General features: G+C 42.5%; 1 protein-coding gene across 2 annotated transcripts in view; it reads right to left on the reverse strand.

Moving 5' to 3' along the window:
• The window catches only part of LOC132781384 (transmembrane protein 87A-like), a 47733-nt gene extending 24329 nt beyond the window's left edge, over nucleotides 1-23404 (reverse strand). For both annotated transcript variants that reach the window (XM_067461478.1, XM_067461477.1), the window contains exons 1-6: nucleotides 23245-23404; nucleotides 14514-14580; nucleotides 14341-14432; nucleotides 9705-9815; nucleotides 5187-5258; nucleotides 3630-3827 (exon numbers count right to left, since the gene is read on the reverse strand). In XM_067461478.1, coding sequence (XP_067317579.1) covers nucleotides 3630-3827; nucleotides 5187-5258; nucleotides 9705-9815; nucleotides 14341-14432; nucleotides 14514-14580; nucleotides 23245-23367 — 663 coding nt within the window. In that variant the 5' untranslated portion in view covers nucleotides 23368-23404. The remainder of the gene's footprint in view (nucleotides 1-3629; nucleotides 3828-5186; nucleotides 5259-9704; nucleotides 9816-14340; nucleotides 14433-14513; nucleotides 14581-23244) is intronic.
• Nucleotides 23405-26519: the final 3115 nt, after the last annotated feature.

Below are 26519 nucleotides of genomic sequence, written 5' to 3' on the forward strand. Positions count from 1 at the left end.
AGTCTTACTCGTCTGATTGTTTTATCTAGTTGTCAGATTGCCCAAAGGCCTGGTCCCACAACCACGTCTTTACCTTCCTCCTGAAGGAGAGGAGGGATGATGATGCCCTAATTTCCGCCGGGAGTGAGTTCCACAGGTGAGAGGCCACCACTGAGAAGGCCCTGCTCCTCGTCCCCACCAACCTCACTTGTGATAGCGGTGGGGTCGAGACCAGGGCCTCCCCAGATGATCTCAGACTCCGGGGTGGGACGTAGAGGGAGATACGTTCGGACAGATACACTGGACTGGAACCGTACAGGTTTTTGTAGGTCAAAACCAGCACCTTGAATTGTGCTCGGAACTGAACCGACAGCCAGTGGAGCTGGCACAGCAGGGGGTGGTGTGCTCCCTGTATGTCGCTCCGGTGAGCAATCTGGCTGCTGCTCGCTGGACCAGTTGAAGTTTCCGAACAGTCTTCAAGGGCAACCCCATGTAGAGTGTGTTGCAGTAGTCTATTCAGGATGTAACAAGAGCGTGGACCACTGTGGCCAGATCAGACTTCCCAAGGTATGGGCGCAACTGGTGCACAAGTTTTAGTTGTGCAAAAGCTCTCCCGGCCACCGCTGAAACCTGAGGTTCCAGGCTCAGTGATGAGTCCAGGATCACTCCCAAGCTGCAAACCTGCGTCTTCAGGGGGAGTGTAACCCTGTTCAGCACAGGCTGTGACCCTATGCCCTGTTTGGCCTTACGACTGACCAGTAGGACCTCTGTCTTGTCTAGATTCAGTTTCAATTTGTTAGCTCTCATCCAGTCCAACACAGCCGCCAAGCACCGGTTCAAGGTTTGGACAGTCTCCTTAGTGACAGGTGAGAAGGAGTGACAGATTTGGACATCATCTGCGTAGAGATAACACCTCATTCCGAAACGCCAAATGATCTCCCCCAGTGGCTTCATGTAGATGTTAAACAACATCGGGGACAGAATTGAACCCTGTGGGACTCCACACAACAATGGTTGTGGGGCCGAACAGGTGTCACCCAGTAACACCTTCTGGGACCATCCCTCAAGAGATGACTGGAGCCACTGCAAAGCAGTACCCCCAAGACCCATGTCTGTGAGGCGCCCCAGAAGAATACCGTGATCGACGGTATCAAAGGCCGCTGAGAGGTCCAGCAGAACTAACAGGGACACATTCCCCCTGTCCAGCTGTAAAGTCAACATTACAGCTGTTGACTTATGCTAGATGGGGGATTGTAGGCATGGCAACCCCAGTTTCTTCTTCCCCAAATTTAACCTGAAACCATAGAATCATAGAGTTCGAAGAGACCACATGGGCTCCCTAGTTCAACCCCCTGCCATGAAGGAAAAGCACCATCAAAACACTCCCAACAGATGGCCGTCCTGCCTCTGTTTAAAAGCTCCCAAGAAAGGAGCTTCCACTGCACGCTGAGGCAGAGAGTTCCACTGCTGAACAGGTCTTCTTACAGTCAGGAAGTTCTTCCTAATAGGCCTGGGCAGTGCATGGTTCTAAAGTACTTACAAAACTAAAGTTCTGGTGGTGAAAATTTCAAAACTCTAACAAAACTCTCAAAATTTCATTATAAACGGCAGTTCCTAATTGGTTCTGTCATAAAAATCGCCAATAACGAAATAATTTTGAAAGTTTTGTTAGAGTTCTGAAATTTTCAGAACTCTAAATTTTGGTGGAAATTTCAAAACTCTAACAAAACTCTCAAAATTTCATTATAAATGGCAGTTCCTAATTGTTTCTGTCATAAAAATCGCCAATAATGAAATAATAATTAAATTTTGAATGTTTTGTTAGAGTTCTGAAATTTTCACCACCAGAACTTTAGTTTTGTAAGTACTTTAGCACTATTTAGAACCATGCATTGCCCAGGCCTACTTCCTAATGTTTAGGTGGAATCTCCTTTCCTGTCATTTGAACCCATGGCTTCATTGAGATCTAATTTCCAGGACAGTAGAAAACAAGCCTGTGTCCTCTTCCTTATGGCATTCCTTCAGATATTTATAATGGCCCTCATCATGTCTCTCCTCAACCTTCTCTTCTGCAGGATAAACAAACCAAGCTCTTTAAGCCACTCCTCATAGGGATTCATGGTCTCCAGACCTATGATCATTTTAGTTGCCCTCTTCCTCTGGACACCTTCCATCTTAGAGTTAATATCTCTTTTGAACGGTGGTGCCCAGAATTGGATGAAGAAGAAACAATGGGGAGAAGTGGTTTGTTGTAGGTTTTTTCGGGCTATGTGGCCATGGTCTGGAGGCATTCTCTCCTGACATTTCGCCTGCATCTATGGCAAGCATCCTCAGAGGTAGTGAGGTGCTTTACTGCTTTGCCTACATATATTCTACAATAAACAGCTAAAAAAGAATGCTTTCCTTTTGGTTTTGGGTTCTGGAAAGGGTTTATAATAATTAATGGCAGACAGTTGCCTCAGTTGAGTCAACGTTGTTATTTTATCATGATCTTGCTTTCAAGTGCTCTGAGTTTCATGTACCACGTTTTTTTGCCAAGCTTAAGTTTTGCCTATGGGATTTTCCTGCTGTTTTGTTTGATGGTTTCAAGCTGTTTTGTTTGATGGTTTCAAGTGCCTTGCTTCGTAGATTTCTATGTACTAATACACCTGGTTTCCCTTTTAAGTTAATTGATTATCTTGGATTTTGGACTTTTACTGTTTTGCTATTTTTTACTGCTTTGCCTACATATATTCTACAATAAACTGCTAAAAAGAATGCTTTCCTTTCGGTTTTGGGTTCTGGAAAGGGTTTATGATTCATGGGAGACAGTTGCCTCAGTTGAGTCAACATTGTTATTTTATCACGGTCTTGCTTTCAAATGCTCTGAGTTTCATGTACCAAGTTTTTTGCCAAGCTTAAGTTTTGCCTATGGGATTTTCCTGCTGTTTTGTTTGATGGTTTCAAGTGCCTTGCTTCGTGAAGTTCTATGTACTAATGCACCTGGTTTCCCTTTTAAGTTAATTGATTACCTTGGATTTTGGACTTTTACTGTTTTGCTATTTTTTACTGCTTTGCCTACATATATTCTACAATAAACAGCTAAAAAAGAATGCTTTCCTTTTGGTTTTGGGTTCTGGAAAGTGTTTATAATGATTCATGGCAGACAATTGCCTCAGTTGAGTCAACGTTATTTTATCATGGTCTTGCTTTCAAGTGCTCTGAGTTTCATGTACCAAGTTTTTTGCCAAGTTTAAGTTTTGCCTATGGGATTTTCCTGCTGTTTTGTTTGATGGTTTCAAGTTCCTTGCTTTGTGTATTTCTATGTACAAAAGGAACTGGTTTCCCTTTGAAGTTTATGGATTATCCCGGATTCAAACCTGCGTCCTTTTGGTCAGCGAGTTCAGCAGCTCAGTTCTTTAACCCACTGCGCCACCGGGAGCTCCAGAGAGCAGGGATAGGAAGGTGGAAACCAGCAATGAATACTGGTTCTTAGATGTTGAATCAAAGCAGTTCCTTCCCTGTCCCCAACGTTCTCCTTCCTGTGATGTTCTTCATCCAAAATCCAGACTTGGCTCCAAGGAGAGGAAATTCGCCCACAACACAGTCCTCCCCAGGTCTGAATAGAACTCTAGAAGAAGCAAACTTTCCCTTCTCGCCAACTTACTCACCTCCCATGGGGTCTTCTGTGCATCTGGTTTCTTCTTGTCATCTTTGCCATCGGTTGGAGAAGAGGGCACCCCCGCCTTTCCCTCCTCGGTGGCTTTCTGCCCTTCTTTGGGGTCTTGGCTGCTTCCCGCCTCCTTCTTCTCCTCCTTCTTCTCATCGGAAGGTTTGGGAGCATCCCGCTTTTGCACTCCGGGCTGTGGCTGAAACATCAATATTAACATGTTTCAGGTCTCTTCTACCTTTGGTTCTTTCAACAGCGATGCAACCTAAAAGCTAGACTGCAGGCATGGCCAAACTTTGGCCCTCCAGATGTTTTGGACTTCAACTCCCACAATTCCTAACAGCCGGTAGGCTGTTAGGAATTGTGGGAGTTGAAGTCCAAAACACAGTATGTGAGTCTCACACTGCATTACAAAACTGCATCCTATGATAGTGTAGATGGGGCCAAAGTAAGCCCTGCGACATCTACTCATCCTGACCTGCTGATGGCCCCATCTTTTCCATTTATTTATTTTATTTATTTACATTTAAATGCCTCCCTTCTCACCCCAAAGGGGACTCAGAGCGGCTTACAAGATATATATATACATACGATATATTATTAGCACAGCACAATATCAGTATTATATATTACTACACTAGCCATCCCCTGCCTTGCATTGCTGTGGCCCACTCTGGTGGTCATGGGGGTTCTGTGTGGGAGGTTTGGCCCAGTTCTATCGTTGGTGGGGTTCAGAATGCTCTGTGATTGTAGATGAACTACAAATCTCAGCAACTACAATTCCCGAATGTCAAGATTCTATTTTCCCCAAACTCCACCAGTGTTCACATTTGGGCATATTGAGTATTCGTGCCAAGTTTGGTCCAGATCCATCATTGTTTGAGTCCAAAGTGATCTGGATGTAGGTGAACTACAACTCCAAAATCAAAGGACACTGCCCACCAAACCATTACAGTATTTTTTGTTGGTCATGGGAGAACTGTGTGCCAAGTTTGGTTCAATTCCATCGTTGGTGGGGTTCAGAATGCTCTTTGATTGTAGGTGAACTATAAAGCCCAGCAACTACAACTCCCAAATGACATAATCAAATTTTTTTGCGTGAAGGACATACATTGGCCTGATAGGTGTCTTGTGTCCAAATTTGGTGTCAATTCGTCCAGTGGTTTTTGAGTTATGTCAATCGCACAAACGAACATTACATTTTTATTTATATAGATTGAACTATACCATTGTACTGTAATATCATTAGTAATATTACATATAATACAAAATATATAATTATAATATCATATTATTATTAGTAGTAGCATTATATTGTATTACATTATAATATTATATTATAATATTATATTATATTATAAATATTATATATATATATACACACACACACACAAAATATTATATTATATTATATTATATTATATTATATTATTAGCATAACAGGAGACAAGACATTTATCCACCCAGTCCCCTTAAAAAGCCACTCACCATAATTAAACCCATGGGCAAAGCTGAACTACAATTCCTCCCCCCAGTACTTCCCAGTATCTCAACTCACCAAACTGGGAGCGGGAGGTTGTCCTGGCAAAGGCCGCAGCTTCCGGGGCTTTGGGGGTTCTTGGAAGTGTAGCTAAATACAAGAAGACAAGACAAAAATCATTATGGTTAGTACAGTAGTAGCATTTATGTCCTGCTGTAACGTTTGCCCTGTATTGCTTTCTTCCAGCCAAACAACCTACTATTTGCTTGTGTTGTTAGACCGAGGTCATCAGCATATGTAAAGTTCTTTGTAAGTGGTGGTTGTGGTTGATCGTTAGTAAAAATGTTAAACAAGGTGAGAGGAGACATGATAGCCATGTGTCAATAATATAATGGAATATAATATACTAGCCGTCCCCTGCCATGCATTGCTGTGGCCCAGTCTTGTATATCTGTTTTGTGTGTGTGTGTGTGTGTATGTGTGTGTATATATATATATATATATATGTAAGTTTGCAAATGTGTTGTAATGTATTATTTATTTTTTTGCTTTTAAAGTCTCTTCTGCTATGTTTTTTCCAGTGTTTTTAAGTGATGGTCAATCGTTGGCCTGATATGTGTCTTGTGTCCAAATTTGGTGTCAATTCATCCAGTGGTTTTTGAGTTCTGTTAATCCCACAAATGAACATTACATTTTTATTTATATAGACTAGCCATCCCCTGCCATGCGTTGCTGTGGCCCAATCTGTGTATATGTGCTTTGTGTGTGTATATATGTGTAGGTTAAAGGTTGAAAGGTTGTCCTCTGACATTAAGTTCAGTCATGTCTGACTCTGGGGTGTGGTGCTCATCTCCATTTCTAGCCCATAGACAGAGTTATCCATAGACACCTCCAAGGTTATGTGGCTGGCATGACTGCATAGAGCGCCATTACCTTCCCGCCGGAGCAGTACCTATTGGTCTATTCACATTTGCATGTTTTCAAACTGCTAGGTTGGCAGAAGCTAGGGCAGACAGCAGAAGCTCACGCCGCTCCCCGAAATCGAACCCATATATATATACACACACACACACACACACACACATTTCAGTCAACAAGCTCAGCGCTTTAACCCACTGCGCCACCGGGGGCTCCATGTATATGTGTGTATATATTTGTGTATATACATGTGTTTGCATATGCATTGTAATGTACTTTTTTATTTTTGGGCTTTTTGAGTCTCTTCTGTTGTGTTTTTCAGTGCTTTTGAGTGATGGTCACTCGTTGGCCTGAGAGGTGTATTGTGTCCAAATTCGGTGTCAATTCATCCAGTGTTTTTTGAGTTATGTTAATCACACAAACGAACATTACATTTTTATTTATATAGATTGTATATGCATATAATATTTATAACATTATAATGTAATGCAATATAATACTAGTAATTATTATTATAATTATATATTCATATTACATGTAATATTACAAATAATATTACAATATAATGGTATAGTACAATATAGTAATATTTAATACTGATATTGTACTATCCTAACAATATAATATACTAGCTGTGCCCTGTGGCTTTTAGTAAGAGTTTTGAAGTCTGTGCCTGGCCTCTCTTCCTTCCTTCACTCGCCCTGTTTCCCTCTTTCTCTCTCTCACACTCCTTCCTTTCCCCTCTTTCTCTCTCTCTCTCTCTCTCCCCCTCTCTCTCTCTCTGGCATCCCTCCGTCCTCCCCCTTCTTTATGCTTGTGTGTAAACTTGAGTATCTTCTGTTGGTCATGGGGGTTCAGTGTGGCATGTTTGCCCCAATTCTGTCGTTGGTGGGGTTCAGGATGCTCTTTGAGTCTTGGTAAACTCTGAATCCCAGTGACTACAACTCCCAAATGTCAAGGTCTATTTCCCTCAAACTCCATCTGTGTGGATATTAGGGCGTATTGAATGCTTTGGTCCGGATCCATCATTGTTGTCTTCCAAGTCGCCCCCTCCCTTCTCCCCACCCCTTCCCTCCCTGAGTCACTCCTTCACTCCTTCCCTCCTCCCCCCCCTCCGGAAAGACACGCCCCCTCCCTTCGCCCCACCTCTTCTCTTCCTGATTGACTCCTGGAAGGAAAGGGGTGGGGCGAAGGGAGGGGGCGTGTCTTTCCGGAGGGGGTGGGAGGAGGGAAGGAGTGACTCAGGGAGGGAAGGGGTGGGGAGAAGGGAGGAGGCGTGTCTTCAAATTCGCCCCCTCCCTTCTCCCCACCCCTTCCCTCCCTGAGTCACTCCTTCCCTCCTCCCATCCCCTCCGGAAAGACACGCCCCCTCCCTTCGCCCCACCCCTTTCCTTCCAGGAGTCAATCAGGGAGGGAAGGGGTGGGGCGAAGGGAGGGGGCGTGTCTTTCCGGAGGGGGGGGAGGAGGGAACGAGTGACTCAGGGAGGGAAGGGGTGGGGAGAAGGGAGGGGGCGAATTTGAAGACACGCCTCCTCCCTTCGCCCCACCCCTTTCCTCCGTGACTCACTCCTTCCCTCCTCCCTCCCTCTCCGGTTAGACACGCCCCCTCCCTTCACCCCACCCCTTTGTGTGTGCCACGCCGGGGGGGGGGGGTGAGGGGCGGCGCATGCGCGCGTGGCGGGGAGTTTGCACCGCGCACGTGTGTGTGTGCCGCGCGGGGGGAGGGGGGGAGGGGCCGTGCGTGCGCGCGTGCCGGGGAGTTTGCGCCAGTGCGCATGTTCAGTTGTTTTGCGGTGTTTTTGTCGTTGTTGTGGTGTTTTTTTTTTAATTTGGAGTACATTAGTTTGTACCGAGTGGGTTGTCCTAGGGGCATGGCAATTCTGGTTCAGTTTCGTTGGGGGGTTGTGGAGTTATACGGCTCCGTACGACGCCCCTTACAGATTTATATTATAGATTGTATGTATATCTATCTATCTATCTATCTATCTATCTATCTATCTCCTGGCTACCACTGACACCTGAAGCTCTATTTTATATTACATGTATTATTACTAATAATATTAAAATATAATGGTATAGTAGAATATAGTAAAGTATAATACTGATATTGTACTATGGTAATAATATAATATATTGTACTAGCTGTACCCTGCCACACGTTGCTGTGGTCTATAGTAAGAATTTTCGAAGTAGAGGTAGATATCTGGACTATTATGAAAGAGAGGTACCTACCTATTCCTTCCTCCCTTTTTCTTCCCCTTTCTCTCCTTTCTTCCTTCTCTACCTCTTTCTTTCATTCCTTCTTTCGCTTTTTAGTTTCATCCTTCCTTCTCTCTTTCCTTCCTTCCCCCTTTCTCTACTCCTTCCTTTGTCTCCTTTCTTCCCTCCCTGTTTCCTTCCTTCTTTCACTTTTTATTTCCTTTTCTCCTTCCTTCCTTCTTTACCTCTTTCCTGCTTTTCCTTCCCCTTTCCTTTCCTTACTACTTTCTCTTCTTCCTTCCTTCAGTAACTCTTTCTTTCCTTCCTTCTCTCCCTCCTTCCTTCTTTCCCTCCCTCCTTCTCTCTTTCCTTCCTTCCCTCCTTCATTCTTTCCCTTTTTTCCTCCCTCCTTTCTTCTCTCCTTCCTTCCTCTCTGTTCTCCCCCAAAACCATAGTAGAGTCCATGGAAGGAAGGAGAGAAGGAAGGAGGGAGGAAAAAAGGGAAGGACTGAAGGAGGGAAAAGGGGAGGGAAGGAAGGAAGGAAGGAAGGAAGGAAGGAAGGAAGGAAGGAGGGAGGGAGGGAGGGAGGGAGGGAGGGAGGGAGGGAAGGAAGGAAGGAAGGAAGGAAAGAAGGAAGGAAGGAAAGAAAGAAGTACCAAAGGAAGGAAGAAGAAAAGTAAAAAGGAAAGAAAAAGGGAGGGAACTGCAGGAAAGAAGTAAAGAAGGAAGGAGAAAAGGAAATAAAAAGTGAAAGGAGGAAGGAAACAGGGAGGGAAAAAAGGAGACAAAGGAAGAAGTAGAGAAAGGGGGAGAAAAGGAAGGAAAGAGAGAAGGAAGGATGAAACCAAAGAGCGGAAGAAGGAATGAAAGAAAGAGGTAGAGAAGGACGAAAGGGGAAGAAAAAGGAGGGAAGGAATAGGTAGGTACCTCTCTTTCATAATAGTCCAGATATCTACCTCTACTTTGAAAATTCTTACTATAGGCCACAGCAACGTGTGGCAGGGCACAGCTAGTATGTATATATATCTTGTAAGCTGCTCTGAGTCCCCTTCGGGGTGAGAAGGGCGGCGTATAAATGTTGTAAATAAAATAAAATAAAAAATATGTGAGGGGAAGTCATAGAGAGGAGGGAGCAGGCAACAATTGTTTTCTGCCGCCCTGAAGACTAGGACACAATGGAATAATGGCTTCAAACTACAGTAAATAAAGGAGGTTCCACCTGAACACGAGGAAGAACTTCCTGGCTGTGAGAGCCGTTCAGCAGAGGAACTCCCTGCCCTGAAGTGTTTCTTTCTTCCCAAAATGCATAAAACATCAGTGAAAGATGGTCTTTTCCATAGGCTGTATGGAGTCAAACTCCCGTAGGTCCGAATGCTTGTTTGTGAACATTTCCTTCCTTCTATCTCTATCCAAAAGCTCCCAGGAAGGAATCCCTATTTCTCTCCTTTTAAAATGTTTGGACGTTTAGGGTTTCGTACCTCATGGAGGCGGCCACACCGAATCTGGACGCTTTGCAAAACGTACTGCCCGTCCCCGGCCGTGCTGGCTGCCTCGTCGTAATTCCTCAGGTAGGAAATGGCTTCGTTTTCCTGCGGAGGGAGAAGATGACAACATGCTCAAATGATTGCGTAATATCAATTTCCTAGTTAGAAATTGCAGCACTAGCGCACGAGAGAGATTCCACCTGAACATTAGGAAGAACGGGGTTGTTGTAGGGTTTTTTCGGGCTATATGGCCAGGTTCTAGAGGCATTCTCTCCTGACGTTTCGCCTGCATCTATGGCAAGCATCCTCAGAGTTAGTGAGGTCTGTTGGAACTAGGAAAAAGGGTTAGGAAGAACTTCCTTTTTAAAAATTAAATTTTTATTGATTTTATAACAGGAAGAACTTTCTAACTGTGAGAGCTGTTCAGCAGTGGAACTCTCTGCCTTTGGAGGCTCTGTCTTTGGAGGCTTTGAAACAGAAGCTGGATGGCCATCTGTCGGGGGTGCTTTGATTGTGCTTTTCCTGAATGAAGGCAGAATGGGGTTGGACTGGATGGCCTTTGGGTACCCCTTCCAACTCTAGGATTCAACTTCAACTTGTCCCCAAATTTTCATAGATTGGAGAGGGATCTGGTTTCTGTATGACAAAGATGGCCCCCCACATTTTGTATCTGATGTTTTGTATCAACAGCAAAACAACAGAGGGGAAACAAACAGGCACATAAAATCACTCTCAACAAAAGATTCCCCCCAGGCACTTCCAAGCCACTGAATGCTAATCAAGGTGATCAGCTGAAACATTCACACCTAGCCCCAGCAGACAAGAGTCCTTTGTCTCACCCTGGTCATTCCACAGATATATAAACCCAACAGACCTCACTACCTCTGAGGATGCTTGCCATAGATGCAGGCGAAACGTCAGGAGAAAAATTGCCTCCAGAACATGGCCATATAACCTGGAAAAACCTACAACAACCCAGTGATCCTGGCCATGAAAGCCTTCGACAATATATTTACAAAATATTCTATACGTATCTATCTATCTATCTATCTATCTCCTGGCTACCACTGACACCTGAACCTCTATTATATATTACATGTATAAAAAGTATTATAACATATGTATGTGTGTGCATATATATATATATATATATACATACACACACACATAGAGTTGAATAGAAAATAAATAAAAATATGAGTTTGTTAATTTTCCCTAAGTATGGAGACTTTGTCCCCAAACCCCAAGTATATGTTGTTGTTGTTCATTCGTTCAGTTGTTTCTGACTCTTCATGACCCCATGGACCAGCCCACGCCAGAGCTCCCTGTTCGCTGTCACCACCCCCAAATATATATTATATTATATTATATATAATATATATATATACACCTGGTGAAGCAGGTTAAATCACTGAGCTGCTGAACTTGCTGACCGAAAGGTCGCAGGTTCGAATCTGGGGAGGGGGGTTAGCTCCCACTGTTAGCCCCAGCTTCTGCCAACTCAGCAGTTCGAAAACATGCAAATGTGAGATCAATAGGTACCGCTCCGGCAGAAAGGCAACGGTCATGCCGGCCACATGACTTAGGAGGTGTCTACGGACAATGCCGGCTCCTCAGCTTAGAAATTGAGATGAGCACCAACCCCCAGAGTCGGACACGAGTGGACGTAACATCAGGAGAAAACCTTTACCATGACTATCTTTATATATAAAAATCCAAATATGTATATGTGAATTTGTGTGGTTCCATTGATAGGTGAAGTGGCCCACTGTGGTTTCACTCGGATAGGTGAGATACGTATGAGGGAAAGGGAGGAAAGAACAAAAGAAAGAGAGGGGAGGAAAAAGGAAAGAAAGAGAAAAAGAAGGGAAAGAAAAGAAGGGAGAGAATGAAGGAAGGAAAAGGAGGATGTCCCTTGATTTACATTGATAGGTGAAGTGGCCCACTGTGGTTTCACTCGGATAGGTAGGTGAGATACGTATGAGGGAAAGGGAGGAAAGAATAAAAGAGAGAGAAGGAAAAAAGGAAAGAAAGAGAAAAGAAGGGAAAGAAAAGGAGAGAGTGGAGGAAGAAAAAGGAGGTGTCCCTTGATTTACATTGATAGGTGAAGTGGCCCACTGTGGTTTCACTCGGATAGGTAGGTGAGATACGTAGGAGGGAAAGGGAGGAAAGAATAAAAGAAAGAGAGGGAAAGAAAAAAGGAAAGAGAAAAAGAAGGGAAAGAAAAGAAGTGAGAGAATGGAGGGTGTCACTTAATTTACATTGATAGGTGAAGTGGCCCACTGTGGTTTCACTCGGATAGGTAGGTGAGATATGTATTGAGGGAAAGGGAGGAAAGAATAAAAGAAAGAGAGGGGAGGAAAAAAGGAAAGAAAGAGAAAAAGAAGGGAAAGAAAAGAAGGGAGAGAGTGAAGGAAGAAAAAGGAGCGTGTCACTTGATTTACATTGAGAGGTGAAGTGGCCCACTGTGGTTTCACTCTGATAGGTAGGTGAGATACGTAGGAGGGAAAGGGAGGAAAGAATAAAAGAGAGAGAGGGGAGGAAAAAAGGAAAGAAAGAGAAAAAAAAAGGGAAAGAAAAGAATGGAGAGAGTGAAGGAAGAAAAAGGAGGGTGTCCCTTGATTTACATTGATAGGTGAAGTGACCCACTGTGGTTTCACTCAGATAGGTAGGTGAGAAACGTATGAGGGAAGGGAAAGAAAGAATAAAAGAAAGAGAGGGTAGAAAAAAGGGAAAGACAGAGAAAAAGAAGGAAAAGAAAAGAAGGGAGAGAGTGAAGGAAGAAAAAGGAGGGTGTCACTTGATTTACATTGATAGGTGAAGTGGCCCACTGTGGTTTCACTCGGATAGGTAGGTGAGATATGTATGAGGGAAAGGGAGGAAAGAACAAAAGAGAGAGAGGGGAGGAAAAAAGGAAAGAAAGAGAAAAAGAAGGGAAAGAAAAGAAGGGAGAGAGTGGAGGAAGAAAAAGGAGGGTGTCCCTTGATTTACAATGATAGGTGAAGTGGCCGACTGTGGTTTCACTCGGATAGGTAGGTGAGATATGTATGAGGGAAAGGGAGGAAAGAATAAAAGAAAGAGAGGAGAGGGGGAAAAAGGAAAGAAAGAGAAAAAGAAGGGAAAGAAAAGAACGGAGAGAGTGGAGAAAGAAAAAGGAGAGTGTCACTTGATTTATATTGATAGGTGAAGTGGCCCACTGTGGTTTCACTCGGATAGGTAGGTGAGATACGTATGAGGGAAAGGGAGGAAAGAATAAAAGAAAGAGAGGGAAGGAAAAAAGGAAAGAAAGAGAAAAAGAAGGGGGGAAAAGAAGGGAGAGAGTGAAGGAAGGAAAAGGAGGGTGTCACTTGATTTACATTGATAGGTGAAGTGGCCCACTGTGGTTTCACTCGGATAGGTAGGTGAGATAAGTATGAGGGAAAGGAAGGAAAGAATAAAAGGGAAGGAAAAAGGAAAGAAAGAGAAAAAGAAGGGAAAGAAAAGAAGGGAAAGAAAAGAAGGGAAAGAGAAAAAGTGAGAGAATGGAGGGTGTCACTTAATTTACATTGATAGGTGAAGTGGCCCACTGTGATTTCACTCGGATAGGTAGGTGAGATACGTATGAGGGAAAGGGAGGAAAGAATAAAAGAAAAAGAGGGGAGGAAAAAAAGGAAAGGAAGAGAAAAAGAAGGGAAAGAAAAGAAGGGAGAGAGTGAAGGAAGAAAAAGGAGGGTGCCACTTGATTTACATTGATAGGTGAAGTGGCCCTCTGTGGTTTCACTCGGATAGGTAGGTGAGAAAAGAACAAAAGAAAGAGAGGGAAGGAAAAAAGGAAAGAAAGAGAAAAAGAGGAGAAAGAAAAGAAGGGAGAGAGTGAAGGAAGAAAAAGGAGCGTGTCACTTGATTTACATTGATAGGTGAAGTGGCCCACTGTGGTTTCACTCTGATAGGTAGGCGTAATAAGTATGAGGGAAAGAGAGGAAAGAATAAAAAAAAGAGAGGGGAGGAAAAAAGGAAAGAAAGAGAAAAAGAAGGGAAAGAAAAGAAGTGAGAGAATGGAGGGTGTCGCTTAATTTACATTGATAGGTGAAGTGGCCCACTATGGTTTCACTCGGATAGGTAGGTGAGATACGTTTGAGGGAAAGGGAGGAAAGAACAAAAGAAAGAGAGGGGAGGAAAAAAGGAAAGAAAGAGAAAAAGAAGGGAAAGAAAAGAAGGGAGAGAGTGAAGGAAGAAAAAGGAGGGTGTCACTTGATTTACATTGATAGGTGAAGTGGCCCACTGTGGTTTCACTCGGATAGACAGGTGAGATACATATGAGGGAAAGGGAGGAAAGAATAAAAGGGAAGGAAAAAAGGAAAGAAAGAGAAAAAGAAGGGATAGAGTGAAGGAAGAAAAAGGAGGGAAGGAAAAAGGAAAGAAAGAGAAAAAGAAGGGGAAAAAACGAAGGGAGGGAAGAAAGAAAAAGGAGGGAAGGAAAGAAAAGAAAGGAAAGAAGAGGAGAAAGGAAAGAAAACGCGGGGACTGCCTGAAATAACAACAATAACAATAATAATAACAATATATTGTAATGTCTTCTCTTTCCTATGTATATGAAACTGTTTACAATAATATCTATGACAAAGATTAGTTTCGTATTGCGCATCCTCACATTGATGTAGACCTCGTTGTGGCATCGCGAACTGCGCAGGTACCCCGTGATGTTGAGGATTTCGGAGTTGTTGTTGCAGCGTTCGTGCAGAACTGCCAAGGGAAAAAACAGGAAAGTCAAGGGGACCTACAAATCTGGAGACCTACAAGTCTGGAGCTTGACGCAAGACTCACATTTGAGGATGATCCAAGTGCCGCTGAACATGGTCTTGGAGAAGATGAAGACATTCTCTGTCCGGTTCTGGAGAGAAAACAAACCAACAAATGCAACCTGAAGGACAAGGAAGGGTTTGTGGGAAGGTAAACACACGGTTTTCGGGCTACGTCTTCCCCAAACAAGCCAGCTTTTTAGCCCCAACTCACAAGGCAAGCAAACATCTAGTCCTCCCAGTGGAAAATTTCAAGGCTGAGAAAGTGTTGATGGCAAAGTTTCCCAACAGACAAGAGCAAACACTCAGAAGTTTCCAAGTTCAGATGGTGGGTCAGATAAGAACTCGCCGGTCAGCCTTTTGCAAATAGTTCTTCCAAATGTCTCGTGTTTGCAAGAAATGGCCTACCATGGTCTCCCTCCCACACAATACTCCATCTACAATACTAATATAATATAATATAGTATATTGTATATACATATAATATTTATAATATTATAATTATAAATTATTTTGTATATATTGTATATAAGTATTATATTGTATATAATACAATATAATACTAGTAATAATAATACAATATTAAAGTTATTATATATTTACATTACATGTAATATTACTAATAATATTACAATACTAGCTGTCCCCTGCCATGCGTTGCTGTGGCCCACATGGGGGTTCTGTGTGGGAGGTTTGGTCCATTTCTGGAGTGGAGTTCAGAATGCTCTGTGATTGTAGGTGAACTATAAATCTCAGTAACTACAACTCCCAAATGTCAAGGTCTATTTTCCCCAAACTCCATCTGTGTTCATATTTGGGCATATGGAATATTTGTGCCAAGTTTGGTCCAGATCCATCCTTGTTTGAGTCCACAGTGCTCTCTGGATGTAAGTGAACTACAACTCCCAAACTCAAGGTCAATGCCCACTAAACCCTTCTAGGGTTTCTGTTGGTCATGGGAGTCCTGTGTGCCATGTTTTGTTCAATTCCATCATTGGTGGAGTTCAGAATGCTCTTGGATTGTAGGTGAACTATAACTCCCAAACGACAAAATCAACATTTTTGAGTGAAGAACATACATTGGGATGTTAGGTGTCTTGTGTCCAAATTTGGTGTCAATTCATCCAGTGGGTTTTGAGTTCTGTTAAGCCCACAAATGAACATCACATTTTTATTTATTTAGACTAGCCGTCCCCTGCCACGCATTACTGTGGCCCACATGGGGGTTCTGCGTGGGAGGTCTGGTCAATTTCTGTCATTGGTGGGGTTCAGAATGCTCTTTGACTGTAGGTGAACTATAAATCCCAGCAACTACAACTCCCAGATGTCAAGATTCTATTTTCCCCAAACTCCACCAGTGTTCACATTTGGGCATATTGAGTATTCTTGTAGAGTTTGGTCCAGATCCATCATTGTTTGAGTTCACAGTGCTCTCTGGATGTAAGTGAACTACAACTCCAAAACCAAAGGACACTGCCCACCAAACTCTTCCAGTATTTTCTGTTGGTCATGGGAGAACTGTGTACCAAGTTTGGTTCAATTCTATCGTTGGTGGGGTTCAGAATGCTCTTTGATTGTAGGTGAACTATAAATCCCAGCAACTACAACTCCCAAATGACAAAATCAATTTTTTGAGTGAAGGACATACATTGGGTTGTTAGTTGTATCATGTCCAAATTTGGTGTCAATTCCCCCAGTTGTTTTTGAGTTATGTTAATCCCACAAACGAACATTACATTTTTATTTATATAGATAATAATGTAATACAATATAATACTAGTAATAATAATAATACAATATTAAAGTTATTATATATTTACATTACATGTAATATTACTAATAATATTACAATACAATGGTATAGTGCAATATAGTAATATATAATACTGATATTGTACTATGCTAAATATATATCGTATGCAAATATATCTTGTAAGCCGCTCTGAGTTCCCTTCGGGATGAGAAGGGTGGCATATAAATGCCGTAAATAATAATAATAATAATAATCTATAACTATTATTGTTGTTGTTATGGAGCCCTCAGTGGCGCAATGGGTTAAATCCTTGTGCCGGCGGGACTGAAGATCGATAGGTTGGAGGTTCGAATTCAGAGAGAGCACGGATGAGCTCCCTCTGTCAGCTCCAGCTCCCCATGTGGGGACATGATAGAAGCCCCCAACAAGGATGGTAAAACATCAAAATCATCCGGAAGTCCCCTAGGCCACGTCCTTGCAGACAGCCAATTCTCTCACACCAGAAGCGACTTGCAATTTCTCAAGTCACTCCTGATACGGAAAAAAAAGTTGTTTGTTGTTATTATATATGCATATATGTATATGTATGTATACTCTTTCCTCTCTTGATGATGATCATGATGCTTTTTTCTCTTAATGATTTTATTTATCTATACTCCACTTTCCTCTCTAGATTATGATGATTATATTTATACTCTGCTTTTCTCTCCAGATGATGATAATTATATTTATACTTTTCTCTTCTGGTGATGATTTTATTTATTTACACTTCTCTTTCCTCTCTTGATGATAATTTTATTTTATACTCTGCTTTTCTCTCTTGATAATGATTTTATATATCTATACTCCACTTTCCTCTCTTGATAACGATGATGATTATATTTAGTTATACTTTTCACTCTTGATGGCCGGGATGGTGGCGCAGCTGGCTGAGTGTCAGCTGCATTAAGATCACTCTGACCAAAAAGGTCATGAGTTCGAAGCCAGCCCGGGTTGGAGTGAGTTTCCAACCAATTGTGTAGTCTGTTGTCGACCTTTGCAACCCGAAAGACAGTTGCATCTGTCAAGTAGGAAAATTAGGTACCACCTTAAAGTGTGGGGAGGCTAAATTAACTGATTTATGAGGCCATAAAGAAGACTCCAGCAAAGCATTCCAGCAGGGAAGCATGCGGGGAATGCGGAAGTACTTCATCAGTGTCACAGATGGATGATGAAAGCGACAGCTCCCCTGGCGGCCAGAAAAAGTTAAAGAGCCTCTGTCTATGTCTGTATATGTTTGTATGTCAAACTTGGCATTGAATGTTTGCCATATTTGTGTACTCATGATAGGTTTGGACTGAATGGCCTGTGGGGTCTCTTCTTACACTAGGGCCCCTTCTACACTGCCACAGAATATCAAAATTATCTGCTTTGAATTGGATTATAATGCAGTGTAGACTCTTATAATCCAGTTCAAAGAAGACAACGTGGATTATCTGCTTTGATAATCTGGATTATATGGCAGTGTAGAAGAGGCCTAGGATTCTTTGTACCCTGCTTTGAGCCAATTTTGGGGGAAATGTAATATATAATATATATATAATAATAAACCTGATTTGAGCCATTTTGGGGGGGGGATATAATATATATTATGTAATAATAAAACATGTAGCAGAATACAATGCCTAATCTATATTGTATCAAATATCATATGCCATATTTTCTTCAGCTCTTTTTCTCCCTTCTCACTTATTTTGGGAAAAGTATAAAATATAATAGATAAAATATAATAATAGCAACAAATAATAAAAGACAATATCATATTTCCTTCAATATAATATAGAATCTATATAACTAAAAATGTAATGTTCATTTGTGGGATTAACATAACTCAAAAACCACTGGATGAATTGACATCAAATTTGGACACAATACACCTATCAGGTCAACAGGTGACCATCACTCATAAAAATAATGAAAAATATAGCGGAAGGGATGTAAACAGCACAAAAACACCAAAAAATACCTTACAACGCATGCACAAAACCACACACACACACACATATATATGCAAACACACATATATACACAAATATATATACACAGACTGGGTCACAGCAACGCATGGCAGGAGACGGCTAGTACATAATAATATATAAAATATATAATAATATAATTGTTGTTGATCAGCTATCAGAGGTTGATGATTTAACTGATGATTTAGAGAGGATTGTGGTCGTTCCCGTGACACATTCTGGGAAAGCGTGGTATTCTCTATGAGAAAACTGTCTCAGAAAGTGCAGAGCGAGTCAGAGGAGGCAGAAGTAACAACAGCAGATAAGGAATCGAGTGAAGAGCTGAGCAATAAGGAGGGATTCCCAGGAGACACCACTTGCAGCTACAGAGATCAACAAAAGTCTTTGTTTATAAATCAGAGCTGAAAATAAATCATGTCGATCTGAGAGATTACATGGGAAACTTGTGGAGAAAATTCACGGGAGACGTAATGCTTTCATGGGTGTCTACTAAACAAGTTGTTTACTTTAGGAGCCGTTCAGGCAATGCTGCGTTAAGAGTGAGAAGCGAAGGCTGAGCTCTCTGGTTCCTGATTCAAGCCAAGCCTTGGTTTTGGATTTTAATATCCTGGAAATTTTCTATGTACTCTGGTTCAAGTTTCTACTAGTTATACCAGACAAGCATCCTGAGCTCTGAGGATGGCCTGGGAAGGAATCGAACTGGAGCATTGCAGCGCACTCAAATACTTGGGAGTCACTCTGGACCGTGCTCTGACCTACAAGAAGCACTACCTGAACATTAAGCAAAAAGCGGGTGCTGGAAACAATATCATCCGGAAGCTGACTGGCACAACCTGGGGATCACAACCAGATACAGTGAAGACATCTGCCCTTGTGCTGTGCTACTCTGCTGCTGAGTACGCATGCCCAGTGTGGAACACATCTCACCACACCAAAAGAGTGGGTGTGGCTGTTAATGAGACATGCCGCATTATCACGGGGTGCCTGCGCCCTACACCACTGGAGAAATTACACTGCTTAGCCGGTATTGCACCACCCGACATCCGCCGGGAAGTAGCAGCCAATAGTGAAAGGACCAAGGCAGAGACATCTCCAGCTCATCCCCTGTTTGGGTATCAGTCAGCATGTCAATGACTTAAATCAAGAAATAATTTTCTAAAATGTACAGAGACACTCACTGGAACACCTCAGCAAACGAGAGTCCAAAAGTGGCAGGCTCAAACCCAGCACCTCAATCCATGGCTGATACCAAATGAGAGACTCCCTCCTGGGCACACAGAAAACTGGGCGACTTGGAAGGCGCTGAACAGACTGAGCTCTGGCACCACGAGATGCAGAGCCAACCTTCAGAAATGGGGCTACAAAGTGGAATCCACAACATGCGAGTGTGGAGAAGAGCAAACCACTGACCACCTGCTGCAATGCACCCTGAGCCTTGCCACATGCACAAGGGAGGACCTCCTTGCGGCAACACCAGAGGCACTCCCAAGTGGCCAGATACTGGTCAAAGGACATTTAACCAACTACCAACTACCAAGTTTGCAAACTCTGTGTTGTTTGTTTTGTTCTGTTAGAAATGTAATACAATGGTCTGGTTGCCCCTGACACGATAAATAAATAACTTTCTTGCTTGTGGACTTATGCGTCTGATTTCTGGCTGTTCCTGGACTCTGTCACCTCTGGAACTTTATGAGACATTTGGATTGTTTTTTGGTTATCACCTGTTGTAAAATCTTTTTGGATTATCTCTCTTCCTTTCTTATTTCCTGCTTTTTATATGTTTTACAATGAACTGTTTGCTTGTATTCCTAGACTCTTGTGTGGTGTGGTGGTCACAGGTGTTTCCAGGCCAAACTTGGCACATAGTACTAACTCAACCTACTGTAGGGGTTTGAGGAGACTGGCTCACCATGGAGGGAGTTCTAGTTTACCCTGCAGCCAGAGAAAACCCTGAACCCCACCAATGATATATCTAGAGCAGACTCGCCCAACATTACAAACTTTAAGCACTGATGGAGTTTCAGGGGGTTAACCTGGCATGATGGGAGTTGTAGTTCACGTACAACCTTATGCATTGTGTGCAATTAAAAAAAAAACCCTGACTTTTTCAAATAACCCAGGCAACGGCAGGTACCCAAGCTACTTTTTTTTTTGTCATGTCAGGAGCGACTTGAGAAACTGCAAGTTGCTTCTGGTGTGAGAGAATTGGCTGTCTGCAAGGACGTTGCCCAGGGGACGCCTGGATGATTTGATGTTTTTTTATCATCCTTGTGGGAGGCTTCTCTCATGCCCCCGCATGAGGAGCTGGAGCTGACAGAGGGAGCTCATCCGCCTCTCCCAGGATTCGAACCTGTGACCTGTCGGTCTTCAGTCCTGCCGGCACAGGGGTTTAACCACTGCGCCACCGGGGGCTCCACCCAAGCTACTAACGATCGAATATAAAGTCATATTTTCTTCAAAATAATATAAATATATAATACTAGTCGTCCCCTGCCACGCGTTGCTGTGGCCCAGTCTGGTGATCTGGAAAATAAAGTCATGAGAAAGTGTTGGTTTCTAATATATGTAATTTCTTTACGCTTGTGGGTAAACAGTATTTCTTGCTGTTTCTTTGTCAGTGTTGATGTGGAGAGTGTCTGGTTTGCCCACTCTGGAACATGCAAGATATCATTGTCCTTCTATAAGGGTCCCTTTCAAATCTATGATACTATATATCTCTCTGTGTGTGAATCATATCTATCTATCTATCTCGATGGCTGGACGGCTCTTTGTCAGGAGGACTTTGATGACATTTTCTGGCCCTGGTGAAGGGAGTTAAGTATTTTCTGGTGGTCATGGGGGTTCTGTGTGGGAAGTTTGCCCCGATTCTGTCGTTCGTGGGGTTCAGAATGCTCTTTGATTGTAGGTGAACTGTGAATCCCAGTGACTACAACTCCCAAATGTCAAGGTCTATTTCCCCCAAACTCCATCTGTGTTTATATTTGGGCATGTTGGATATTCGTGCCAAGTTTGGTCCAGATCCATCATTGTTTGAGTCCACAGTGCTCTCTGGATGTAGGTGAACTACAACTCCCAAACTCAAGGTCAATGCCCACCAAACCCTTCCAGTATTTTCTGTTGGGTCATGGGAGTCCTGTGTGCCAAGTTTGGTTCAATTCCATTGTTGGTGGAGTTCAGAATGCTCTTTGATTATAGGTGAACTATAAATCCCAGCAACTACAACTCCCAAATGACAAAATCATAATTTTTTGAGTGGTGTTCACTCCTTGTGTTGTGAGATGTTTTGTTGCCAAATTTAATGTGATTTCGTTCATTGGTTCTTTTGTTTTTAAGGTACTCATTACGCACAGAGCATTTATATATATATATAGATTACAATATGTCACATTTCCTTCAGCACTTTTCCTCACTTCTCTCTCATTTTGGAGAAAATATAAACTATAAAAATAAAAATGTAATGTTCTTTTGTGGGATTAACATAACTCAAAAACCATGGACGAATTGACACCAAATTTGGACACAAGACACCTCTCCGGCCAATGAGTGACCATCACTCATAAAAACACTGAAAAACACAGCAGAAGGGAGTTAAAAAGCCCCCCCCCCCATAAAAAAATACATGACAACACATGCACAAAGCCACTAATAAATATGCAAACACATATACACAAATATATATACACACACAATGCATAATAGATATAGATAATATAATAAATATATATATGTAATAATATAGCCCATCATATAATACAATGTATAATAGATATAGATAATATAATAATAATATAACCTATCATATAATGCAATGCATAATAGATATAGATAATATAATAAATATAATAATAATACTATAACCCATCATATAATACAATGCATAATAGATATAGATAATATAATAAATATAAATATAATAATAATATAGCCCATCGTATAATACAATACATAACAGATATAGATAATATTATAAATAATAATAATAATACTATGAAGTTCAACAGTGACAAATGCAAGATACTCCACTTTGGTAGGAAAAACGAAATGCAAAGATACAGAATGGGGGGCGATGATGCCTGGCTCGAGAGCAGTACGTGTGAAAATGATCTTGGGAGTCCTTGTGGACAACAAGTTAAACATGAGCCAGGAATGTGATGTGGCGGCAAAAAAAGCCAATGGGATTTTGGCCTGCATCAATAGGAGCATAGTGTCTAGATCTAGGGAAGTCCTGCTCCCCATGCTGTATTCTGCCTTGGTTAGACCACGTTACCTGGAATATTGTGTCCAATTCTGGGCCCCACAATTCAAGAGAGATATTGACAAGCTGGAATGTGTCCAGAGGAGGGTGTCTAAAATGATCAAGGATCTGGAGAACAAGCCCTATGAGGAGCGGCTTAAGGAGTTGGGCATGTTTAGCCTGAAGAAGAGAAGGCTGACAGGAGATATGATAGCCATGTATAAACATGTGAGAGGAAGCCACAGGGAGGAGGGAGCAAGCTTGTTTTCTGCTTCCTTGCAGACTAGGGTGCAATGGAGCAATGGCTTCAAACTACAAGAGAGGAGATTCCATCTGAACATGAGGAAGAACTTCCTGACTGTGAGAGCCGTTCAGCAGTGGAACTCTCTGCCCTGGAGTGTGGTGGAGGCTCCTTCTTTGGAAGCTTTTAAACAGAGGCTGGATGGCCATCTGTCAGGGGTGATTTGAATGCAATATTCCTGCTTCTTGGCAGAATGGGGTTGGACTGGATGGCCCATGAGGTCTCTTCCAACTCTTGGATTCTAGGATTCTATGACATAATACAATGTATAATAGCTATAGATAAAATAATACAGGTAATGCTATGGGAAGGGAGGAGGTGTGCCTACCACTTCCGCCTTTGGCCCCGCCCCTGTGGCTCCTCCCCCTCTCTGACCCCGCCCCCCCTAACCACGTGGCTCCGCCCCTGTCGCGACAGACCCCGCCCCTCGGCCCTCCCGGTCGCGACACTCACGCCTTCGGCCACGACGCTCCACCGGCCGGGCTCTGAGGCGGCCCCCGCGGCTAGTTCCAGCCAGGCGGCCCCGAAGACGAAGAGAAGGAGCCGCGGCGGGAGAGGCCGACCCGTCGCCGCCATCCTCTTCCGGAACCGGGAAATCACGTGGGGCGGCTGGGGCGGGGCCTTAGCGAGGGGGCGGGGCTGCGTGACGTTTGCGCGTCTCTAGCCACGCCCACCACGCCGCGCGTCACCATAACTCTCTCTTAGGGACCGTCGTCAAAGAGACAACCCACGGCGAAGAACGAAACAGCGTCAGTGTCCCTTTCCTTCCTTAAGCCCCGCCCACATTTTTGCATTCTCCTCTTTCATTGGCTCGCTTTAGTCTAGGGAGTATCTGAAAGAGGTAACCACGGATAGGAACGAAAAGAGGAAGAGAGGGCATCTTTTGCATCTTACTGCAACATAATTTACAATATATTTTTAGTACAGCATAATATTACTATTATATATTATATTATATTATATTATATTATATTATATTAAGTAGTGTGATAGATACTATCTAATACATTATTAGTATAGCATAATATTAGTATTATATATTATACTGGGGGGCCACCACCGAGAAGGCCCTGTCCCTCGTCCCTGCCAAGTGTGTTTGAGACAAAGTAGTATTATAGATAATATCAAAACATTATATTGTAAGTAGTGTTATAGATAATATCTAAGATATTATTAGTATAGCATAATATTAGTATTATATATTATACTGGGGGGCCACCACCGAGAAGGCCCTGTCCCTCGTCCCTGCCAAGTGTGTTTGAGACAAAGTAGTATTATAGATAATATCTAATACATTATTACTCTATTTATCACTATTTATTATTTACATTATTTATATTCCATAATGTTAGTATAAAATATTATATTATATACTAATATAATATTGGTATATTATATATAACATTATTATATTATAAAATATAATCTATTATATAATATATACAATATATTCCATAATATTAGTATAATATTCCATAATATCAGTATAGCACAATATTAGTATTATCTATTATACTCTATAAAACTAAAGAGATCAGGGAAAATACACAGACCAGTTAGATATGATCTCACTAACATTCCTAGCGAATATACAGTGGAAGTGAAGAACAGATTTGAAGGACTAGATTTAGTAAACAGAGTCCCAGAAGAACTATGGACAGAAGTCCGCAACATTGTTCAGGAGGCGGCAACAAAGTACGTTCCAAAGAAAAAGAAAACCAAGAAGGCAAAATGGTTGTCTGCTGAGAGTAGCCCAAGAAAGGAGGAAAGCAAAAGGAAACAGTGAAAAGGGGAGATATGCCCAGTTAAATGCGCAATTCCAGAGGTTAGCCAGAAGAGATAAGGAACTATTTTTAAATAAGCAATGCATGGAAGTGGAAGAAGACAACAGAATAGGAAGGACAAGAGACCTCTTCCAGAAAATTAGAAACATTGGAGGTAAATTTCAGGCAAAAATTGGTATGATAAGAAACAAAGATGGCAGGGACCTAACAGAAGCTGAAGAGATCAAGAGAAGGTGGCGAGACTATACAGAAGATCTGTATAGGAAGGATAACAATATCGAGGATAGCTTTGACGGTGTGGTGAATGAATTAGAACCAGACATCCTGAGGAGTGAGGTTGAATGGGCCTTAAGAAGCATTGCTAACAACAAGGCAGCAGGAGACGACGGGATCCCAGCTGAACTGTTTAAAATCTTAAAAGATGATGCTGTCAAGGTGATGCATGCCATTTGCCAGCAAATATGGAAAACACAAGAATGGCCATCAGACTGGAAAAAATCAACTTATATCCCCATACCAAAAAAGGGAAATGCGAAAGACTGCTCCAACTTCCGTACAGTGGCCCTTATTTCTCATGCCAGTAAGGTAATGCTCAAGATCCTGCAAGGAAGACTCCAGCAATACATGGAGCGAGAGTTGCCAGATGTTCAAGCTGGGTTTAGAAAAGGCAGAGGAACGAGAGACCAGATTGCCAATATCTGCTGGATAATGGAGAAAGGCAGGGAGTTTCAGAAAAACATCTACTTCTGCTTCATTGACTATTCTAAAGCCTTTGACTGTGTGGATCATAATAAATTGTGGCAAGTTCTTGGTGGGATGGGCATCCCAAGCCACCTTGTCTCTCTCCTGAGGAATCTGTACAAGGACCAAGAAGCAACAGTCAGAACTGACCACGGAACAACAGACTGGTTCAAGATTGGGAAAGGCGTCCGGCAAGGCTGCATACTCTCACCCAACCTTTTTAACTTGTATGCAGAACACATCATGCGATGTGCGGGGCTGGATGAATGCAAACCTGGGGTGAAAATTGCTGGAAGAAACATTAACAACCTCAGATATGCAGATGACACCACTCTGATGGCCGAAAGCGAGGAGGAGCTGAGGAGCCTTCTCATCAAGGTGAAAGAAGAAAGCGCAAAAGCCGGGTTGCAGCTAAACATAAAAAAAACCAAGATTATGGCAACAAGAATGATTGACAACTGGAAAATAGAGGGAGAAACCGTGGAGGCCGTGACAGACTTTGTATTTCTAGGTGCAAAGATTACTGCAGATGCAGACTGTGGCCAGGAAATCAGAAGACGCTTACTTCTTGGGAGGAGAGCAATGTCCAGTCTCGATAAAATAGTGAAGAGTAGAGACATCAGACTGGCAACAAAGATCCGCCTAGTCAAAGCCATGGTATTCCCTGTAGTCACCTACGGATGTGAGAGCTGGACCTTCGGGAAGGCTGAGCGAAGGAAGATCGATGCTTTTGAGCTGTGGTGCTGGAGGAAAGTGCTGAGAGTGCCTTGGACTGCGAGAAGATCCAACCAGTCCATCCTCCAGGAAATAAAGCCCGACTGCTCACTGGAGGGAAAGATACTGGAGACAAAGTTGAAGTACTTTGGCCACATCATGAGGAGACAGGAAAGCCTAGAGAAGACAATTATGCTGGGGAAAGTGGAAGGCAAAAGGAAGAGGGGGCGACCAAGGGCAAGATGGATGGATGGCATCCTTGAAGTGACTGGACTGACCTTGAGGGAGCTGGGGGTGGTAACGGCCGACAGGGAGCTCTGGCGTAGGCTGGTCCATGAGGTCACGAAGAGTCGGAGACGACTGAACGAATGAACAACAACAATTATACTCTATTATATTTTAAGAAATATTATAAATAATATCTAATATATTATTAGTATAACATGATATTAGTATTCTATATTATACTGTATTATATTTTAAGTAATA

Source organism: Anolis sagrei, chromosome Y (genome assembly GCF_037176765.1).
Source record: "Anolis sagrei isolate rAnoSag1 chromosome Y, rAnoSag1.mat, whole genome shotgun sequence".
NCBI lineage: Eukaryota > Metazoa > Chordata > Lepidosauria > Squamata > Dactyloidae > Anolis > Anolis sagrei.